The sequence below is a fragment of the Vollenhovia emeryi genome, unplaced genomic scaffold (genome assembly GCF_000949405.1).
Source record: "Vollenhovia emeryi isolate VEMERY1.0 unplaced genomic scaffold, V.emery_V1.0 DF939155.1, whole genome shotgun sequence".
Taxonomy (NCBI): Eukaryota; Metazoa; Arthropoda; class Insecta; order Hymenoptera; family Formicidae; genus Vollenhovia; species Vollenhovia emeryi.
Window position 1 is genome coordinate 384147 of NW_011967211.1, and position 21299 is coordinate 405445.

The 21299-nt window shown below is 40.5% G+C and overlaps 4 protein-coding genes and 1 non-coding gene across 7 annotated transcripts; 1 reads left to right on the plus strand and 4 right to left on the minus strand.

The window, feature by feature from the left end:
• Window positions 1–1385: 1385 nt before the first annotated feature.
• LOC105565057 (protein l(2)37Cc) lies at window positions 1386–3197 on the minus strand. The gene is made up of 4 exons (XM_012017903.1): window positions 3094–3197; window positions 2602–2707; window positions 2063–2484; window positions 1386–1946 (listed from the first exon to the last, which is right to left on the minus strand). The coding sequence occupies exons 2-4, from the start codon at window positions 2687–2689 to the stop codon at window positions 1638–1640; spliced, it is 819 nt and encodes a 272-aa protein (XP_011873293.1). The 5' UTR covers window positions 2690–2707; window positions 3094–3197; the 3' UTR covers window positions 1386–1637.
• A 764-nt stretch (window positions 3198–3961) lies between these two features.
• Trnan-guu lies at window positions 3962–4035 on the minus strand. Its single transcript has one exon. It is a non-coding gene; the product is annotated as a tRNA-Asn (tRNA).
• Window positions 4036–4632: 597 nt separating this feature from the next.
• On the minus strand, window positions 4633–13125 carry LOC105565058. 2 transcript variants are annotated; one of them, XM_012017906.1, is made up of 16 exons: window positions 13057–13125; window positions 12534–12572; window positions 11824–12125; window positions 11599–11739; window positions 11350–11523; window positions 11106–11248; window positions 10662–11039; window positions 10188–10516; window positions 9490–10109; window positions 8145–9025; window positions 7722–7851; window positions 7168–7404; window positions 6671–7021; window positions 5955–6279; window positions 5502–5796; window positions 4633–5011 (listed from the first exon to the last, which is right to left on the minus strand). In XM_012017906.1, exons 1-16 carry the CDS (start codon window positions 13073–13075, stop codon window positions 4822–4824), a joined length of 4554 nt encoding a protein of 1517 aa, XP_011873296.1. In that variant the 5' UTR covers window positions 13076–13125; the 3' UTR covers window positions 4633–4821. The 2 variants fall into 2 exon arrangements, with proteins under 2 accessions (XP_011873296.1, XP_011873295.1); XM_012017905.1 differs by having other exon boundaries at window positions 9490–10516.
• A 3974-nt stretch (window positions 13126–17099) lies between these two features.
• LOC105565059 (inosine triphosphate pyrophosphatase) lies at window positions 17100–18770 on the minus strand. The gene is made up of 2 exons (XM_012017907.1): window positions 18602–18770; window positions 17100–18078 (listed from the first exon to the last, which is right to left on the minus strand). The coding sequence occupies exon 2, from the start codon at window positions 18075–18077 to the stop codon at window positions 17508–17510; it is 570 nt and encodes a 189-aa protein (XP_011873297.1). The 5' UTR covers window position 18078; window positions 18602–18770; the 3' UTR covers window positions 17100–17507.
• A 643-nt stretch (window positions 18771–19413) lies between these two features.
• LOC105565061 (26S proteasome non-ATPase regulatory subunit 7) lies at window positions 19414–21239 on the plus strand. 2 transcript variants are annotated; one of them, XM_012017912.1, is made up of 6 exons: window positions 19421–19513; window positions 19560–19668; window positions 19829–19921; window positions 20004–20182; window positions 20247–20450; window positions 20532–21239. In XM_012017912.1, the coding sequence occupies exons 2-6, from the start codon at window positions 19575–19577 to the stop codon at window positions 20841–20843; spliced, it is 882 nt and encodes a 293-aa protein (XP_011873302.1). In that variant the 5' UTR covers window positions 19421–19513; window positions 19560–19574; the 3' UTR covers window positions 20844–21239. The 2 variants fall into 2 exon arrangements, with proteins under 2 accessions (XP_011873301.1, XP_011873302.1); XM_012017911.1 differs by having other exon boundaries at window positions 19414–19668.
• The last annotated feature ends 60 nt before the right edge of the window (window positions 21240–21299 follow it).

The window sequence follows — 21299 nt, forward strand, 5'->3', positions numbered from 1 at the left end:
GAGGAGTAATTAACTGCTTCTACCTCCTTTCTGTCCGCTCCACCTCCCTCCCCTCCTCCCTCGGCATCCTCCCTTTCCAGCTTCGGCTTCTACTCGAAGGAACAGACTTAAGGAGACCCGCTTAGGCTTTCACGGGGTCGTGTCTTCATTATTCACGCTAATCTGCTCTCGCCCCGTGCTGCTGCCACCGCGAACCCTCCTTGGTGCTTCCTTTCTGTCTTCCCCCCCCCCCTTTTTCTCTCTCTCTCTCTCTCTCTCTCTCTCCCTCTCTTTCTCTATTTGTAGTAACTTTGCGGAAATTATATTATATTATTATCGTGTGGCACAACCGTGAAGGAAACGATGCGTACTACGCGATGATAGCGTTCAGTATCTTTGAGAATCGGGGAGACAGAATTAATTTTCGAATCAATATCGCGCCAAGTTGCTAATAGATTTCTCTGTGACTTTAATGTCAACGGTAATAAAAATTTATAACCGGTGTATTTGAATAAAATCAATAATATTATATTAAAATATTCTTTCCTGCTCAGGAGAGAGAACACGAAGATAATAAACCTGGAAATATCCTGCAACACTCGGTGTGAAAAAAAAACAACCAATCGATCCGCTAATTATTCGCTCCCGTCGCAGGCACGCAATAAATCTGACCAGACATTAATAACCGGTAACCGAAACACGTAAGTGCAACCGACATCGCCGTGTATATTTTACGTTTTTACAGCGGACCACCATGGTAAAGGCGCCCCGCGACGATCGCCAAATTATGATGGATTGTTTTCTCTATTAACAGCTTGTGCCGACAGAGGCGAGATGCGAGCACCCCGACCGAGATAATCTTCCACCAATTTCGACTTCCTGATTGATCATGACGATCCATCGGACGGTTCGCTCAAACGGATCGTCCGGAACGAACGAGCCGGATCGCCTGCCAATCCGAGGCCTTTCGTTATCGCGGATTTAAAAGGTGCACGTCGACACGTCTCTGAGTTCGTGAAATTAGATACGCAACTCGATTTTTTTCTATCACGTGTAAGAGAAAAAGACCGAATAAAAGAGTAGCGAAACAACGATTATTTACATAATGTATACTAAAAATAAACTTGAATCATCGAATACCCAGAAAAAATTCTATTTGGCTGGCTTGCTATAATTTCAATTCAGGATATATCAGGATACCTATCGTGGAAATTGGATACCTATCATGGAGTTCGGAATGGACTCTGATCGGAATTGTTCGATTATTTCGTAGATTTCTATTGCGTTTTCTAGGGGAAACGGAATAATCGATCGATTTTGGGCCTCAACATTTTTGTTCGATTTTCCAAATATTCTTTATGCTGTAGATAGAGGATCGAGTACTGCCATGTCATCTAACACTCGAGTCTTCAGTAACTGATCAACACGAAGACGTAATATATTTATAAAATGACGTAAATTCATAAATCAAAACTATGCCTGTTACAAAATACTACATATTCCTGCTTTACAACACTTTTAGGGAAGCTTTCATTGTATAGGCTATATTCTTTTTACACATTCTCTCTCTCTCCCCCTCTCCCTCTCTATTACAGCATTAAACTGCTCATGATATAAATGCACAATTCATGTAGAAACATGTAACAATTCATTCAGTTTTACTGCGGTATGTTAAGTAACACATTTAAACCCGATGGCAGATACGCCACTTGACGAGACTTGGATAAATTGTACGCGATATCTTCCGCGGCTTCGATTCTTCTAAGCTCGACCAAACCATCCCCTGCCTCGGCTAGAGATGTAGCTAGTAAACTCGCAGCCTGGGCATCACCCTCGGCGCTAATAATAGAAGCCTTCTTCTGCTGTTCGGCCTTCTCTACCAAGAAACGGGCCTTCTCCGCGTCCTGCTGCGCAACCTGTTTCAATTCTACCGCCTGGGTAAACTCTTTACCAAACGTTAAATGCGTCTGGAAGAATTTGAAGAGAAATAATGATAATCTACCTAATCGACTGCAAGAAGACGTCGTAGTATCCTTGTGGACAATACAGTGCATATTTTATCAGTAAAAGCAATTGTACTTACAATAGAAATGTCATCCAAAATAAGTCCAAACTGCGAAGCCCTTTCCATCAAATCTTCGCTGACCTTTTGAGACACGACTTCTCTTTGCGTAATCAATTCACCGGCATCAAATTGCGCGACAACAGCTTTCAACACTTCGGTGGTGATAGAGGGTAGCACCCTTTCGTCGTAATCAACACCGAGTATCGTGTATATCTTGGGCAACGAATCGGGTACAGGCCTGAAGAGGATACGAAGAGTGATATTTACATTCTGCAGATCCTTGCTTCCGGTGATGACAGGAACATTTCTCGGGCGTGAACGGATGTCGAAAATAATTGGCTTCTGAACCCAGGGGATCAAGAAGTGCGTCCCTTCTCCTATCACGGCGTTCTTTATCCCCACAAATCTATCGAATATAACTGCCCTGTGACCACCGTCGACTGAAAACAGATATAAACTAATTAATTAAATTCAATGTAACAAGACAATACGTCGTAAAGTCAAACAACTAACGAGAACGCCTTGTAGGCGTTCGATACATGTAGCCGACACCGTACCATTGTACAATGCAGAGTTGATGACGCCGCCGGTCAGTGCTATGCCCAGGCCGAGTTGACCTATTCGATTGAAAACCTGAGCTGCCATACTCAAACGTTATGCTACCTGCAAGGTGGAAAACAATATTATGTAACATGGGATGATGAAATCTGATGCACTATCATAGTTAGCTCCTAACAATCACGACACCGTTCTAACCTAAAAACTTTGAGGGGAAAATATATTTGGAATACGCGTATCTCCGGCAAGAGAGAAAGAAGCGGCGAGAACAAACTTATCATAGATTTCCCAATTATGACTGTACTTTGTAACGGTATTGTCTTATGTTTCGCAAATGGTGCGGCAACGATGCGGACCTCGACCGGTCAAATCGAGCCTCTCGTCTCGCCGATTTTACATCAGCACTCAATGTTTTAATATCACTCGAACGTATAATTAAGCTAAAATTGACAGCAATCGCTCGCCCTTATAACAAAACAATTGATTCTTACGTAATAAATCGTGACTTCGGGGTTGGAATATTCGGTTGTCGCCTCGCGTGAAGAGCCGATAAGAGGAAATAGAGCCGTGTGATGGCCGTGGTAGTTTGCGTGTAAGGGTGGTGCCGCATGGAGCGTAACTTGCGTAAGCGTAATCTGCCCAATCACGGAACATCTCGACGGAATTACGGAGACGGTTCTAACAGACTGACCCTGCGATTGGTCCTGGAGTCGACGTGCCCGATACGCGCGTGTCGCAATCGCGTCATGGAACGCCACCCGAAGCTGGCGCCATGGCCTTCGATCTATCGCAGCCTCGCGCGGCAATTTTAAATCCCGAACTTGCCTCCAAATATAAAAATTATTTGTATAAACGTACACGCACCGGCATAAATGCTGCCCCTATCCTTGTGAGGTGCACGCACACAACTAGAGTCCCTGTAGTTGGACTCACAAGGATAGGGACAGCGTTTATGCCGGTGCGTGTACAACACGCAATTGCATTATATTACGATAAACGCGCGTACCCTAGTCAGAAATGACTCGAAAACCGACGTCGAAACAATATCGAATCGTTGCATTTTTGGTTGCATTTTCGAGCCAAGTCGAAAATGGAACCAAAGATGCATCGATTCGATATTGTTTCGACGTCGGTTTTCGAGTCATTTCTGACTGGGATCGTATTCCTCCGCGATTGCAATTGCTATCTCGCAAATTATACTGGTGTCTTGCAAAATTTCGATCAACGTTACCTCAGCGCCAATTTTAACCGCATATTACTCGATAAGCTCATTCATTGTTATCGCGGTTCTGCAGACGAGGTTATCGCCCGAAACATCGCGGGAGCATAACATCGTGAATGTCACAGTGCAAAAAAGAACGCCCCCGGGTGAGCTCGAGCCACCAGCCTTTCGGTTAACAGCCGAACGCGCTAGCCAATTGCGCCACGGAGGCAAGTTTAGTCCGGCTTTTTATAATAAAATATATAAAGTGAAACATAAGTGAAATTGTTTGCTTTCAAGTAATTCATAGTTATAATTGATGTTAATAATAATATTAATGATTCACTTAAATCTGATAATAAATGCCAAAGTATTGTCAATGTGTAAAATATGTTGTCGAGCAAGACTTTATACATACAGTACCGGCCAAAATTATGTCAACTTTTGATTTTTTTAGCATAGCTACTATAGTTTTAAAGTACTGTATGTACGATAACGGTTTGATATTGAAAGCTGTCACTTGTCATTTCGCCGTTCCTGAGCGCGCGAAATTTCAGCCCTATCATTTGTGGAAAATAATCGCTTCTAATTTAAAAACTATTATAGCCTCGACACTTTTGTATTAGGATTTTCGTCTGGAAATGTTCTAAGGAATCTGTCATTAAGAGGACCTCCGGTGGTTTTAGGACACCCTGTATATTAACAAAATTTGTAAAAACATTTACTTATTTCTTGCCTATATGGTAGTTTCTTTTAATGAGAATCGCGATAACTTGACGCTACAGTACTTATGAATTGCAGGTCGAAGGGGCAATTCAATTAATAGAAATAAATGGAAAATAAAGGTTTATTGTTTCTCTTTCTACTCCTACACTATCGTCGTGCTATAGTTTATGTAATTGAATAAAAATTGTGTTCTAAGCTTATGATTGTGCAAAACGGTACTCGCTACTCGGTACTCGAACTTAATTTTTATAGGAGAAAATTGTATTTAGTAGATTCAAATTATATTATATAGTTAAAGATTTACACCGGTGTAAATCTTGGGAAGTTTCTCTTTATGCGTGCCGTCCATGTGTCCGCACACGCCGGTCACGTGGCCTTGCAGAGTGGTGTCCATCATCAGGGTCACGCTGCTGGGGGTCCACATCATCATCACCGGCACACGTTGGGACTGAACGACGAGATGTTCGTTGTTCTCGGTGAGTCTGCAAGCGAAAGTTCTATTTCAATACCACCGATTTTCCTCAACCCTGCCGGAAATAATTCTACAAATTTCTACAAAACTATAAAACACAACTGCTAGAATCTAAGACTTTAAAAAGTGATACAAAGTTCAACATAAAAATACTAGAGCTGGAACACTTTTGTTATTTTTTGTAATATTCTACAAGTAAGCAGATGTTTTAATTCTTTAAGATTTTGCCGTTTCTCAAATTTTTACAACCAGCGAAGTTTTGTACCAATTTTTACAGAATTGTACATTTTCATGAAACACTACTTGCAATAATTTCTTGATTTGAGAACACTGTAATTTGTGGTATTACTTCGTAGATAGTTTTACAAAAAAATTAATGTTTCAACGAAGACAGAAAGATTTCTACAAATTTCTATTTCGAGTCAACTTCTGTAGTTATTTATAGAAATGTTTTCCGCCAGGAAAATTCGATTGCTCTATCGATTAATCGTCGAACTCACTTGAACGCGTAAGACTTCGGCTCGTCTTTCGGCACCACGACTCCCTTCTCGTGCTGATTGATTATAGTACCGTCAACGGTAACGATGGCATTGAACTCGTTCGGTATGATCTCCATCTCATGATCGGCAATGTACATCTTCACGGCGAGCTTGGTACCTTGCACGGACTTGACGAAAATGGCATACGTCCGATCGACATGATCGCCAGATACGAGGGTCCATTTATCGAAGACCACGAATGGAATCACGCCCTCGTCTAGGGTGACCAAGGCTTCCGGGTAGATGGTGCAGATCTCTGCGAGGGGCAGGTTCAACGAAATTAAACTGTCACTTGAATTCTTTATGGATAAACGACTTACAACTAATTTTCAACGAAGAATTATGCGAATTTTGTCAACGTTGAAAATTTCCGAGTATTATGGCGTTAAAAAAATTTCTCCGATAATAACTTACTAGCTTGGTCCTGCGTCATTTTGTACAAAGCACCTACGGAGAAGCGAGTACTGTCCATGGTAGGGTGCCATTGTGGAGACGGCGTCGGTCTGTGGACGATCATGCCCTCGAAGAGATGTTGCCGTAAAGGAATTTGGATGTACTCGTATCCGTTAACCGGAGTGATGACGGTCGCGTTGACGTGGCTCAGATCGGAGGAGTACTCGACTATGATCTTCGCGTTACCGCTCTCCACGCGGTCCATGATGTATCTCACGTGCGGCAAATGCGATGCGCGAATACGATCTTCGATCATGGCGAAATACGAGGATACCTGTACAGGCACCTGAAAGAACGATACTTCTCTATTTATATCTGATGATATTAATATTTCAATCTTTTTCGTGCTTTCAGCGAGAAATGATTCGTCGATCGATGTCGAATCGACATCGACTCCGTCAAATTGACGTCGATCGATCGACGAGTCATTTCTCGCTGGGTTTGTACTATTTCTATATTTGCAAGTATACAAAAAATTATTTCCACGTCCAATAAGACTAGACAATAGAAAGGTGCATAAAACAGATGTAAGAAAAATTGGAAAACTGCTTTTAAAAATTAGAGGACCAATTCAACGTCGTACTTTCGTGTGTTCTTCGTGTACTTTTATATTTTGAAATTATATCAAATTGTTAGAACGAAATTATGTTACGAGTAATGCATTTATCTTTTCTTACCTTTTTGTACGTTGCGTTAACGGTGTACTTCTTCATGGTCGTATATTGTATGGTTTCACGGACGCAATTCATGGTTTTGGCAGCGTGTCCCTGCTTGGTCAGGAATTGCGGGTTTTGGGTATCTCTAATGCACGCGCCGTACACGTTGTCGTGCATCATTTGCCTCTTCTGTTCTTCTGTTATCTCGCCTTTGATAGTCATCGCGATCGTCATCTCGTCGCGGACGCATTTATCCTCATCCGTAAATCCTGCTGTGACGGTCATCTTGTTAGTAGTTTCCTCTTTAGTGGTGTCGACCTTCAGGGGATCCGTTTCGACGACTGGGTAATTCTTCTGAGCGTCTACGCAAATCTAGAAGTAGAAGCCAGAAAAAAACGCACGTCTCATAATCAATAATATTATTTCAATCTTGTTGAACTTCTTATTTAATTGTAATTTGACTCAAACTGTTTGGATTCATTAATTAAGATAATTAAATTAAGATAAGTTGGACGTACCTTCAAATTCTTCTCTCCAGGAGTCTCTCTCGTCATCTGAACTTTGAAATTGTTGACCACGTGTCCCGGAGTCATGTCAATGTTCATGTTCACGTCCCACGTGCGGACGGACTCGTTTGTGGAAGCAGCTTTGGCGTCGAGGGTACCGCGTACGTTGATCTTGTGGCTGCTAAGAGCGTGCATCTTTTCATGAATGTGATCGACATCTTCCATATTGACTCTTATATTCAAATCGACCTGGAAAAGAAGAAAGTAAGGGGAATAAGAATGGTAAAATTAGAGAAAGACCCCCGATTATGAAATAGGCTCCTAATATGAGACAACGCAGTTTCTGCGAAATTAATAGACAACATCTGTTGGTCCCACCGTGAATTTATCGCCCCTAGAGTGCCGTTTAGTGGAAAATTGATTATTAGATCGTGTAATCATTGCGGAAAAAGATTTGTGATTGAATTTGGACGTTGAAAACCTACTGTCTCATATTAGAATCCTATCTCATAATTGAGAACTTTCCTCTACTTCTCTTTTTCAGATCGAGATTTTTCACTACTCACATGCGACGTAGGATAAACAATGCTGGGTTCAATTTTCATGAGCTTTCCACAGTTACCCATTTGCGGTGATATGTAGTCGTTAATCAGTTTTTGGCGGATACCCATAATGTATCGGAGGATCTTCGAGTTCCTAGTGAACAAATAGTAACATGATCATTTCTTTTTCAGACCCTTGCATCGATATAGAAACAGATCTCTACTGTCTAAAGCTTTTAGAGTGAAAATACTGCCATTGAGTGAAGTATTCACTGAAACGATGAGTGAATATTTATTCCAATAGAGTGAATATTTCACCTCATGGCAGTATTTCACTTGAAACATTTTAGAGAGTAAGAAACTTGCGTTTCTTCTTGCGATACAGAAGAAAGACTGTAATGATAAATATCGATGTTCGAGCTTATTGCATTTTAGTCTATTACTTGCCAAGTATTCTTGTGTTCCGTGGAGAGCACACGGTGCCATTCCTCAGCGTTAGTCACCGGGGTCACTTCGTTTTCGCAATCGAAGATCGACGTGCTATACTTGAGACCCAGGTCTTTAGAATCTACGGTGACATGATGGTGTTTCTTCTCGCCGGTGGTAACGACAGTGTGGTGATGGCAGGTAGCGCAGCAGGTCTTGAGAATGTCCTGCTCGTCCTCGGTAATGGTCACCAAGTTCTTGGCGTAGAATCGTATTCCGGTGATCGACAGTTTGTTGACCGGCAGTCTCGGCATGGTGATCTTGAGACTCTTCGCCTCGTGATTGTAACCGATGCTCATCTGCACGGGCATAGCGACGTCCTGGACAGTGGCGCGGCGAATCGAATGCCAAACGTCGACGATCGGATTGTAGACCGACATGGCATACTCGCCATGCCTCCACACGCGAGCGTCAACGTCGAGCTTCATGTTCACGGACGGCATCTTGACCTCGGTGCGAACGTTGTTGAACTTGAGCGACCACAGCTGAGGCATTCTGGTACTGAGGACCGCCTGTAGACCAATGTCGGTGGGCACCTGCATCTCGTAAAGGGTGTCGTATGTAATCTCTTGGAAATTGCCGACCATCGTTTGCTTCAGCTGGTATATGTCGTCAAACATGTTCTTGAACGTGTTTTGGTCATAGTGGTTGACAACGGCGACGACACCGTTCAACGTGATGCAGATGTCGATGTGAACAGGTCTCCTCATCGGCATGTCCTGCGCGGCGCGAATCAAGATGTTCTGCACATTTTTGTTAGTCAGGTTCTCCACCGTAGTGCCGATCAACTCCTTCTTGATCACCTTCATGATCTCATCCAGACCGTAGGCGCTCCAGTAGATCTGAGGAAAATTTATGTAAAGCTAATACTAGCACATTGCATTTTTATATTCTACAGAAGCGTAAAGGTAACAAATCGGTGAAACTATAAATGTTTCTAAACAATAAAATTCATAAGGCTCTGACGTGAAATCACAATTCGAAGGAATAAAGAATATAAGAGCCAAAACAGGATGTTGTGTCCAAGTGATTTTAATTTTTAGATTGATTGCGAAAAATTTACCTCAGCCAAGGTTTGAACCTGGACCCCCCTCACACTAGACGGGCGTCTCTCACGAGGTTCAAGGTTCACACCCTGGCTGAGATTAATTTTTCGCGATAAATTAAAAACTTAAATCATTTAGACACTAACATCCTGTCTTGGCTCTTATATCTTTTATTTCTTTGAACAAATGTTTCTCTTAGATACTTTCGCGAGACGTGTCAACATTGTCGCAAAGTTCACCAAGTTGGAAATATTACTCACGCCCATTTTGTCGACGGGTTTACGAGCGACCGAGGTGTGATACTCCAAGTATCCGGCGCGTGGCATACCAGTCGATTCGTCGAGGAGCCAGGCGTTGTTCCAGGATTCGCTGTATTCGTACATGGGATCAGTATAATCGGTGAATTGTTTGGACGACAGCTGCGTGGTGAGCGGTCTGATCTTCGTGAAGCGCAAGATCTTCCTGGCCATTTCGCGAATTGGCGTGAGGCAAGGATCCACGGAATTAGCGAGACCTTTCAGGGTAGTAATGTGATAGTTGTACAGATGGTCGTTCCGCTCGTATATCATGAGCCAGTAGATGTTCATGATACGTTGCATGTTCGGCATCTGGCTCATCAGTACGTCATAGGCGACAATCCTGGTGGACAGCGGTTGATTGACATCAGCGAAAATAGGCCAGAGCAGATTGTGAGTGTACTCGATTTTATCCGCGACTGCCTTCTCGATGGCCCAGATCGCTTGAACGCGAATGTGATGTGGATTCTCGGATATCGTGAGTTCGCCGCGGATGATCGGCTCCAGGAGCTTCTCGATGTTACCCACTTGCACGTTCTTGATCGCCATCAGATACACCATTCTCATTTCGTATGATTGCTCGTCTGAAATATTTTCGAGAAGGATTACGTGATGCGTACACATTGTTAAAAATGATAAAATTAATATAACGCAATGCTTACTCTTTACATGATCGAGGAACCGGTGAAGATATCTCTCGAGAAGAGGGTTGACGATGTCGCTGCGCTGATGTATGAACGTCTTGCGAATCAAAATGGAGAAGCAGAGGATGCTGGCCTTCCTGACTTGCGGTGACACGGTGCTACCCAATTTCAACAGATCCTCCATTTCGAGAAGCAATCTCTCGGACGGTACTTTGACGTGCATCGGCAATTTCACCAACATCGCGATGGCAGTTTCATCGGTCACTTTGTGCTTGCGAACGACATTTCGTACGAAGTGGCTGGCAGCGGTTGTGCCCACGGTTGGAATCATCCGCAGGAAGATATTCCTTTAAAGTCACGGTCATGGTTGTATTAGGTGTGTCGCAAAATTATAGGTATTAGATTTCTTCAAAGCAATAACAAATTATTTCTTGATCCTCTGACGCTGACTTTCTTACAACACAAGTCAAGAAATGATTGCATATTACTCACCTCATTGTGACTTCCTTAGGTATCTTCGAATCCTGAATGGCGTTGTAAATTTGTTCCAGTGAGGCCAGATCCATGTAACTCATAGTGTGCTGCAGCCTATTGATGGTTTGCCCGTGCTTCCATTCGGGTTCCTTGGCCTCCATATGATTTTCCTCGAGGTAATCAGCAGCCTCGACCAACATCTTTTTAAGTTTAGGGATGAGCGCGTCCAATTTCACAATATGTCGACCATGAGTGAGATCTTCGGCAGCATGGAGAGCGTAATTTCCCAGTGGCTTGTTGAAAGTGATATCGCGAATGATAGGCACGTTTTGAACATTCACGGCCAATACAGGGACTTCCATCGTTGGCACTACGGAATGCAGGTCCAAAGTAGTGCTGAAATAACAAATGAAATTAGCGTGATCGCCGGTGCAACTGGCGCAATAATTATCGTATAATTACTTGGTCCAGATATAGTGAGCCTCAGATCGGCTGTTGTAAGGGAAGTAGTTGATAGTCGAGTGAGCAACCAGCCGCTGGATGAGAATGTCATTGCCCTGTTGTTTGATCTCGAAGACTCTTCTGGCGGAAGAAGTCATGTCATCCTGAATTTTAAAACAAAAGTCGATCAATTACAATCTAATTCAGTCAGAATAAACGTTTGATCGATGAACAAAATTCTCGCAACACAATAATAGAAATTTACCACGGACTCCACGTGACACTTCTCGCACTCGACATGATCGAAGACACGCTGGACGAAGTGGCTGCAGTTCTGCAAATTGTGCATCTTCGTGACCACAAAGACAGTGTTCTCCGGGCTCATCGGACTCATCGGATGAACATCGTAGGCGACTTGGCAGATACCGTGGATGGTGTTCTAGTGGTAACAACCAAAGAGAACATTTTGAAACAGACCCGCTTTTGCTGGATGTTCCCATCAGTCGTTACCTACCTCATGGGTGATGAAACCGTGCGGCTTCATCGGGGTTTGCATCTGGATGTGGGCCAGATCTAGTTGCAGCATCGAGGCGATACCTTGCTTGATGTTCCTGGACCAACCGCTCTCGGTTTCCGGCATTTTGATGCCTTGGAACTGAAATTGAACATTCAACAGATGGAGTTTTCCCACGAACGATTTTATGTCACATTCTCACGTTACAAATTTGGACAGTTTTACCTTGCCACGCTCGTCGTAAACGATCACGAACGGTTCCTGGATTTGCTGTGCGGCTTCTCCGAGTTCGTGGAGGACGTCGACCGGTTGGTGATGTACATTCACCATGCCATTGTACATGCCGTACCTTACGTTGTTTAATTTGATGTAATATGCATTATTTAAAGTCGGATCGCTGGTATCCTTCGTTATGTGAAGTTGCCCGGCGAGAGCGAACTGGGAAGCATATTGCACTGGCTCAATAATCCCGGTCTTCACGTCGGCATAGTAATTGTAAATCACTGTTTTCTCAGCAGAAAAGTGCACTGAAATATTATACCAATATGAAATATTACAAATTAACTTGTTTACCAGGAGTTTATACCTCAATGTAATCTGATCTGTACTATTTATTTCTTAGTCGAAGCAAATAGCATTGAATCGATTATCAAATATAACGAAATCAATCTGCGATTTTAAGAAAGATGTCATAATAATTTTACATTTAATAAATCAATAATGTGCATTGAACTATAACTTGTTATCATGTTTAGAAAATTATCTGTAATCCACGAATTAATACAAAGATAAATGCATTTTCCCGAAAAAAATTATCTTAATAATGTAACGTTATTAATTATTGAAAATATAAATACAATTTGTTCATATTAATTTGTAGGCAAACGTTTTTCTCTAGTATTCTGTAAAGTAGGAAAATAGAGAAGGAAAATTACCTGGCACCGCATACGCGGCCGCTAGGCACAGCAGCAATACTGAAAAACATAATTTACATTACGTATATCGTGGTATAATATGTATTATGTGCATTATAAATACTTAAATATGTCCGAGCAGAGAAGAATTGTGAGAAAATATGAAATCTGAATCAATATATTTATTAAATAATTATCAAACTTTAATATACATTTAAAAGAGCTGTACGAAAATACAAATAGCTTCTTTAGATACTTTTCTGTAGAAATTCACAAGTCGCCAAAGATGTTTTTTTTTCTTCAGAACGTTTCTAAAAATATAAAAATGAAAAGAACAGAATGCCCCGCGATTTGAGAAATCTTGAACAGATGACAATACATCGGACCAATGTAAAGCTGGACAAGACACCTGTGTTTCTCACAATTATGCACATTGCACTTGCATAAGAAAGAAGAAGAAAAACGAATTTCGTCGAGGCGTAACTCGCGAGACCGATTCAAAAGCGCGAAGACACTCCTTTGCATTCGATGGCGAACGACTTACCAGTAAGGGCATTCATCATAGCGTGGCCCCTGATGTAAGACTGGTGGCGTACGCGAGATCCTCCCGCTTTTATAGGGCGCGAAATTCTCGAATTGCCGGTAAAATGCAGAAATGCGGGCGAGCCGATAACCCCACGACGAAAGGGTGTTTCACGTTACGGTGAGAAAGAGAAAGAGGATTGTGTCAGCAATCGAGGAGATAACCCTTTCGGGGTTCATCAAGCCCCACTGCAACTGTTAACATTAAAAACGCACGTATGTATATTAAAAATAATTCGCATGTCAGAGCGATCGTGATTGGCCCCGGCACTTTTTCACCGTCAGCCGCTTCTTCACCGGGAAAAACTCTTGTTCCTCTCCCTCTCTCTTTCTGTTTCTGTCCGTCTGTCTAAATTATACATGCACATTGCGTTTTTATCTTTTTGTATACCACGTATCACATGTAATTGCACCACTACAACCAGAAAAGGCGACTGTCGAATATTTCTGAGACACTGCTGCAGTCGGTGTCTTGACGACTTGAGCAGTAATAAGTCTGTAAATCGAAGGCGGAGCGTTGCAAAGAATATTGATTTTGTAAGAAGCCGAATTTGCGAAGACAATGAGAAAAATGTTAGAAGAAATATCGGCTGCACGATAGAAAGATCTTTGTCAAAGAATACGAGCTGACTGTGCTTCCTGCATAATCTGTTAAAAATGTGACTCACTAGTAAAAGAATAGCGTTGCAATTTTATTTTAAATGTGAGAAACAAAACTGACGTCATTAGTAAAAGTTATAGGAAGATTAGATAGTACGTTCATTGCGAGAGAGGCTAATTTATATTCTTTTTCAATTGTTAAGACCCACTAATTGTAAGACAAACAGTTTACCAAAAATGTCCATCTGCATACTGAAGTAATTAAAATACATACAGCGATGGGTCTATTGGTCTTAACATTGTAACTAAATTGTTACTGTCTTCTTGAAGAAGCCGTTGTTCTATGGTGTAAATTGATCTAATTCATACACTTCTTTGAACTTTTTTCCTCGACATTGTTTCATGCCATCTAAGTTTTGTTTTCTGTTCCTGTACTGGTAAACTATAAGTGCAGTAAGGTAAAATAAAAAAATATATACTTGTCTTACTCAAATTTATTGCGCTAGTTCATCAGCGCAGGGACAGAAAACAAACTTATAAATAGTTAGGCTAGGTTAACGTTGATCTCACTTTCTCCTTTCGATAAGGTAACATCGGAGATTTTAACATAAAATTTCATTAAAATTTTAATAGCTTCTTGTAACATCAACAATTTATTGTTCATTTTTAATCTTTGCCCCAAAATTCTCAGACACTTCAAAGACACAGATCAATAATTACGCATACGCATGATTTTAGCGTGCTCTATGTACATATAATACGGTAAAATGACCAAAATTGCGTCATAGGAATCAAAACTAATTGTTGTAGTAATATAATTTCAAATAAAATTTGTTCAATACTGTCGCAGTGATGTTTATTTCAACATTTTAAGTAGTATACTTGAATAAAATTAACAAATATTACTGTTTTGGTGCAATAATTTTTTCAAATTGTGTTTTTTTACAAAGAAATGTTAAAAAATATTTAGAAATATTGTTTTTTTTTACAAGAAAATATTATGAAATATTCCTGGAACGCGTTATTTTCGAGCCTTTCACGCACTGTGTGCACGAAGATATGCGTGATAGAAAAATGCGGAAGAACGCCGATTGCCTGTATAAATGACGCAGCATCCTGTGTCCCGCTGATTCCCGTATTGTATGATTTCACCCTTAGTTCGTTCTGTTACTGAACGAACTCATAGACATAGTACATATGTATAGACTGCGTGTTCTCTACCTGATTCGCATGTTGGCTCGTAACTTCATCTTGTTTTGCTGTGTGGGGAGTAATTTGCTCGTTTCCTCGTTTATCAATCAATCGAAGTTGAAGTTTGTTTTATTACTTAATGCGTTTAGCGTTGCAGCAATCATTTTTTAACTGTTGTTTCTGCATTAATTATGATAAACACGAGTAATTATAGTCGCAAAGTTAAATAAACCATTTTTTCCATTAATCGCATAAATAATCATCGACAGTTTGATAAAGTGAAGAAAACCAAAAACGATTGCGTGCATGTTTACCAGTCTTTACGTAACAACAACACACCACAACGTGCATAAAATACATTTATCTATAGTCTCGCTGTTATACATACTGAGTGTCTTCGAACAACCTGTCCTTTTATTGATAGATTCTTTGGACTCGATTTTCCTAAACAAAAATGTCAACGAAAGTCATTATCTCCGGTCTTTTGCATCATATGCATTTGTAATTACATTTCAAATTAAAATGGTCTCGAAGCAAACTTTACCTGATATTAGCTTTTATTTCGCAAAATGTACTCTTTATATAATCCCTTATAACTTGATTAATACGTTGATATTTTTGCTGAAAAATAAATTTTAAACTGATCAAAGAGTCTGTCATTAAATAAACATCCGATATACACAGCTTTGAGATTGCTTGTATTATTACTTACCTTTATCGGCAATTTTGAATTGATCAAGTGGTTGGTTTTATTAAACAATAATTACAGACATTAAGCCAAAAGATTATTTTATTTCGAACATTATGTTAAAGAACCTAGCAGCATTTTCCTTTTACTAAATTCAAATATATTTTTAGCTCCTCTATACCAAGTAGAATTTTCAAGTGCATTATATAAAAATCTACACATATATAATACACAGTATATTTCTCTATTAATTCTGAATACAGTATGTACAGTGTGTACAGAATTAATTTTCTTCTGGGTATTTTTTATCTTGGATCTCGAATGTTGAATAATTGGCATATTTGAATTCTATTTGCATTGGTGCCATCTCATAGTAAATAGTTTTAATTAGTTTAATTTTTTCAACAAAACAAGATACCGTCATCTTGAAAAATAAGCAGCAATTTCTAGTGACAGAAGTTGCTAGTGTCATTTGTGAAGACGTTAACAATCAAAAGCACATAAAGGGATCTATTAATTGGCATTCCAGATAATTACATTGCATTACGTTATTTCTTTAATCTTGTGTACTCGTATCACTGATTATATTTTAAATAGCATTTATTTCAGTGCCACTCACACAACGTACGTAATCGCGTTATTGGTAAATAAAGCAACTGAAAATCAGCGGTGGTGATGCTTCGTGGTTATTACTGTACATGATTTACTGTTCTAATTATGAGTGCTTGCGTACGAGAGGTATCGGTTTACACGATTAACAATATCAACCACCGGACGATTAAAATGGTTTCATATTTCAATTTGTTGCGTCACGTAAGATCTGCAAGGTGGAAGTCGTTGATTAACACGTCGCGTGATCTATCGAAATTAAAATTATCAGATTCTCGGTCGTGAGCTGTCGCGGTAGCTTCAAGGTTGCCAGCAAGTGGTTCCATATGCTGCCCCACGGCTATCGCTGTGACAAGACATCGAAATGCGTTGTTTTCGGCGAGGAATCACCTTTGATAAATTGAACGGATATCGAACGTTAACATTATAGGTCACAGCGTAAATTACAAAGTGAAGACAAAACAACGCGTACTCTCCAGAATTAAGAAAAATTTTAATATACGCATTAATATGCGAATTATGTTGATTGTAAACCGGATTTTGTGAGACTAACGTAAATATCTGTAAAAGGCTTCTACGATTAATTGATGCAGGATTGTTGTAAAAGAGGAGCTGATTTTTCGAAAGTATGTTATCGATAAGTGCGAGGACGGGAAAGTATTTTCACGATTCGAAGAGGGAAGATTTAAGCAGGACAACGTGGATCATGAGAGGAATAGTAATTTTCAGAGTTGTGCGGTAAAATTTAAGATCACATCTATATGAATTGTTCACGTAATGTTTACGCGAATTGTTTTTCATGTAACAGTTTCAAGAAATATAAAAAATGTTAATTATTATAAAATAACCGATTGATCAATTGGTTTTTCAACTGTATTTTCACAGTCCTAAAAAAGTTGTAAGTTAAATTACACGTATTTCAGTTATCATTTTTTTTAATTAACTACAGTTGTACAGTAAAAAATATAATACTAATATAGGAATAGTATTTTACTGATCTGATCTGTTAACGCTTTGTGACGTGTTAAAAAGTTAATTGAGTTCAAACCAAATAATGGCAACTGAAAATAAAATTGTCAACAAAACACAAATTTTCGATATTTCTCACGAAATATGATTCAGTGACTCACGAATTTATACCATTCATTCGTTTACAATTCAGAGCTGTCCACGATTTTCACTTTGCCGTACTTGAAGCTGAGCCTCGCGCGCTTGGTTACGGTTGTCAAATGATTCAAGTATGGGGCAATAGGCAGTTACTCGCGAAAATCGTGATACCTTAAATGTAGTTTAAATTGTATTTTACATGTAAACGCAATAAAAAGTTAAATATTCTCATTTTTTCTCAAAAAATCTTTCAGCTTTTCTATCGCCTTGCTGCGATGAGAGATCTTGTTCTTCTCTTCCTTCGGCAGTTCCGCGTAGGTCTTGTCGTAGTTCATCGGTTGGAAACAAGGGTCCCAGCCGAAGTCCCTGGAACCTCGCGGACTCACAATGGTACCCTGAGTCCGGCCTTGGAACAGGTGGACCTCGGCGCCTTCGCCGGAGCAGTAACCGAACGTGCAAATCGCTTCCGCCGATTTGTCCTCAAATCCGTGGAGCATTCTGTGAAGACCCTCGGGGCCCAGTTTCTCGAGGAACCACTTAATGTAAGGTCCCGGCAGGCCTTTCAGAGCATTAAAGCAGAGGCAGGTATCTTCGATGATCACCGGACCCTTCACTAGATTCGCTGCAGCCCGACACTTGTCTCGACATATATCGTCCACCTCGCCTTGATACTCAGGCAGATCGATCTTCTTATTCGTTATACATCGAGAAAACTCTTTCCCCAAAATGGCGATAAACTCCTCCAGCTTCTTCGCATTGCCCGTCACGAACACTATGGGCAGCGACATTCTGCAACATAAGCAGACGTGCTAAATATCGCATATATTATTTTATTGTAACTGAAATGTTTTTTATTAATATCGCGTTGTTGAAAAAAAAACCTTTTTATACTAGCATTAACGTCGATACAGACATAATATGTTGCAAAATTATAAAATTGGATTTCTCTGACTTTGGTAAATTAGAAATATTAATCAAAGATTTAGTTAAATGTCTAAAGAACATTTTCATGTTGTTTGCTAATTTAATTTGATTATAGATTGGATCTCCATATCGTTAACTTTTCCCGCGTGTTTTTTCATCTAACAGGTTGGCAGCTTTTACACTGAACTTGTCTAGTAACGACACACGTTATGCACCAGAGAGGCTCCTCTCTGCTGTTATGCATCTCGTGGAATATAAGGACGGAGCGTGCTTTCCCGAACGAGGAGAGTGAAGGTGTTAAGGGGTGAGGGAGGCATCTGCATGACGTAATTAAAATAATAAACCACTTCTGTGAAACAGCGTTCAATGTGGGAAAGGAAGTTCTTACCTTCTCGATTGAATTACTTTGCTGCTTTAACCAGCTAAACCACTGTGGCCAACGCGCGCGGTGTTCTTTTCGAACAAGCTAGCCAACTTCAGTCGACTGAAAGTCGTCCCGCATTTGTCCTCGTTTATCGATCAAACAGCGGGGGCAAAGCCAGAGCGGCAAGGGGAAAAGTAGTCGTTGCATATGACGGCGACGTTCGTGTAAACAGCGCGAATTAGAACTTTTTTAATTAGAATATCTGTAATTCAACAATTAAGAGGTAAAATAAATACAAAAATTCAGTGTCATACAATTCATAATAATAAAATAATATAATAAATATAGAACAATAAAAATTAATGTCAATTTTGTACAGTATGCAAAATCCATTTACGTAAAATGGTAATATGTACAGTCGGGAGCACTGAGGTTGCGACACTTTTTTTTTTATAAGTTTACGAACGCGCAAAATAATTCAGGATCTGAATTATTTTGCGCGTTCGTAAACTTATAAAAAAAAAAGTGTCGCAACCTCAGTACTCCCGACTGTACATAAACAAAATGAATATTTATGTAGGTGTAAACTTTTGGAGAAATACATTACTGTGAAGGTAGATTCGTTATTTCGTTCGAAACAAAGCGAAGGTAAATAAAAAATATATCGAACAAAGATAGAAGACGCTTTTAGCGCTAAAAGCGTGCTCCCCGAACGCACCGTTTATCCACCTAACAAGACATGGCGAAACCCTTGCCTCACTTTTACAGCTCGAAGGTAGGCAGTCTAGTAGTTTGTGCACACGACATGCCGTTCTTGTTGCCTTCGAATGACCGCGATCGGTGGCGGCGGCGGCGGCTAGCCGCTAGGGTAGTGTTAGTAGTGTAGCGGTGTATGTCGTTTCGATCTTATCCAAAAATGCCGAGTCAAGAAGTCATGACGACGAAAGTTGTGGTCCACCCGCTTGTGCTGTTGAGCGTGGTGGACCACTTTAATCGCATGGGAAAAATCGGAAACCAAAAGAGAGTGGTCGGCGTGCTCCTGGGCTGCTGGAGGGCCAAGGGGATCCTGGACGTGTCGAACAGCTTTGCAGGTTAGGACACGCGCGACCGCGCTGCGACGTTTTACGCTGGAGCGGCTTGCGTTTCGCTGGTCGAGCCCAGCTCTGCTTTCCTTAACGCCCGAGGAACGACGTGTCCTCACCTCCGGAGCCGCGCGCGACGTAAAGAGATAAATGAGAACTTGTGTTTCAGTGCCCTTCGACGAGGATGACAAGGACAAAAGTGTATGGTTCCTCGACCACGATTACCTTGAAAATATGTACGGAATGTTCAAGAAAGTTAACGGTAAAGACCTACGAATAGTTTGCGCGGAGTCCTGTTTTACTCGGAGCAAGAGAATTCTGATTGCGACGTTGTATGTTTGTAGCTCGTGAGAAGGTAGTGGGTTGGTACCACACTGGACCTAAGCTGCACCAGAATGACGTTGCCATCAACGAACTGATAAGAAGATACTGCCCTAACTCGGTCTTGGTCATTATCGACGCGAAGCCCAAGGATCTCGGACTTCCCACCGAGGCGTATCAAGCAGTTGAAGAAGTGCACGACGTACGTTTACAGTCTATTTAAAAAAAAGAGGGCATTAAACATGTAACGAGAATTTTATTCACAGGATGGTTCACCTACCTCCAAAACCTTCGAGCACATTCCAAGCGAAATTGGAGCCGAAGAAGCGGAAGAGGTTGGAGTAGAGCACTTATTGCGGGACATCAAGGATACTACAGTTGGTACCCTCAGTCAAAGAATCACAAATCAACTGCTTGGCTTAAAAGGTCTTCACGAACAAATTCGGGAAATTAGAGATTATCTGCTTCAGGTATTGACCTTTGAAATCTGAAACTGCCTTTGTATTAATATCGCCGAGAGAAAGGGTGTGTTAAATAAGTACTTTTTGTAGGTTGGCAATGGGAAATTACCTATAAATCATCAAATTGTTTACCAGCTTCAGGACATCTTTAATTTATTACCGGACATGACTCAAAGTAGCTTCGTCGATTCGTTATATGTAAAGACTAATGATCAGATGCTGGTTGTATATCTAGCAGCGTTAGTTAGGTCCATAGTGGCGTTGCACAATTTAATTAACAATAAACTGACCAATCGTGACGCTGAGAAAAAAGAAACGGACGGCAAGAAGGATACAAAGAAGGAAGAAAAGAAGGAGGAGGAGAAGAAGGGGGAGGAGAAGGCGAAAGCTAAAAGTCAGTGATCGGAGCATTTCTGAGCTTGCTCAGCTGCGAGATTGAGACTGTTAAAGTTGAGGACAATTAATGACTCTGTGTGTAATAGTCAAGCCTGTTCACTATTTGTACAGAATTATATCCCCACTTATAAATAATGACAGTTTATATATGTATTAGAAACGGCAAATTGATTCCCAAAACTGTTCTGGTATAATTCTGTGAGTTTTTAATACGTTAGGCGCAAGAGAAACAAAATCAATGCTAACTCAACACTTCTGTATTTTGAATGTAATGAATGATGTAGTAAATATATCGGAAAAAATTTAGGATCTAAGACATTTTTTACGGAATATTGTAATCGTTACAATATTTTCAATGTTTTAATTAACAATCCGTTAATACAAACGATAGTGTTCTACACATAACGAGGCACGATTATTTATTTTCTCTTGAGTTCATTCATTACTCAGCTAGTAACATAC

What these genes read in the sequence shown, in the direction of transcription:
- LOC105565057 (XM_012017903.1), bottom strand. Translation starts at nt 2,689, where the DNA reads ATGGCAGCTCAGGTTTTCAATCGAATAGGTCAACTCGGCCTGGGCATA. An exon ending in CAACTCTGCATTGTACAATG is followed by an intron (nt 2,485 to 2,601) that starts GTACGGTGTCGG and finishes ATCTGTTTTCAG; the next exon opens with TCGACGGTGGTCACAGGGCA. An exon ending in TTTTGGATGACATTTCTATT is followed by an intron (nt 1,947 to 2,062) that starts GTAAGTACAATT and finishes AAATTCTTCCAG; the next exon opens with ACGCATTTAACGTTTGGTAA.
- LOC105565058 (XM_012017905.1), bottom strand. An exon ending in AACCCGTCGACAAAATGGGC is followed by an intron (nt 9,026 to 9,489) that starts GTGAGTAATATT and finishes AATTTTCCTCAG; the next exon opens with ATCTACTGGAGCGCCTACGG. An exon ending in ACGGAACACAAGAATACTTG is followed by an intron (nt 7,852 to 8,144) that starts GCAAGTAATAGA and finishes TTTGTTCACTAG; the next exon opens with GAACTCGAAGATCCTCCGAT.
- LOC105565061 (XM_012017911.1), top strand. Translation starts at nt 19,470, where the DNA reads ATGTCGTTTCGATCTTATCCAAAAATGCCGAGTCAAGAAGTCATGACG. An exon ending in CAGTTGAAGAAGTGCACGAC is followed by an intron (nt 20,183 to 20,246) that starts GTACGTTTACAG and finishes TTTTATTCACAG; the next exon opens with GATGGTTCACCTACCTCCAA. An exon ending in TTAGAGATTATCTGCTTCAG is followed by an intron (nt 20,451 to 20,531) that starts GTATTGACCTTT and finishes TACTTTTTGTAG; the next exon opens with GTTGGCAATGGGAAATTACC.
- LOC105565059 (XM_012017907.1), bottom strand. Translation starts at nt 18,077, where the DNA reads ATGTCGCTGCCCATAGTGTTCGTGACGGGCAATGCGAAGAAGCTGGAG.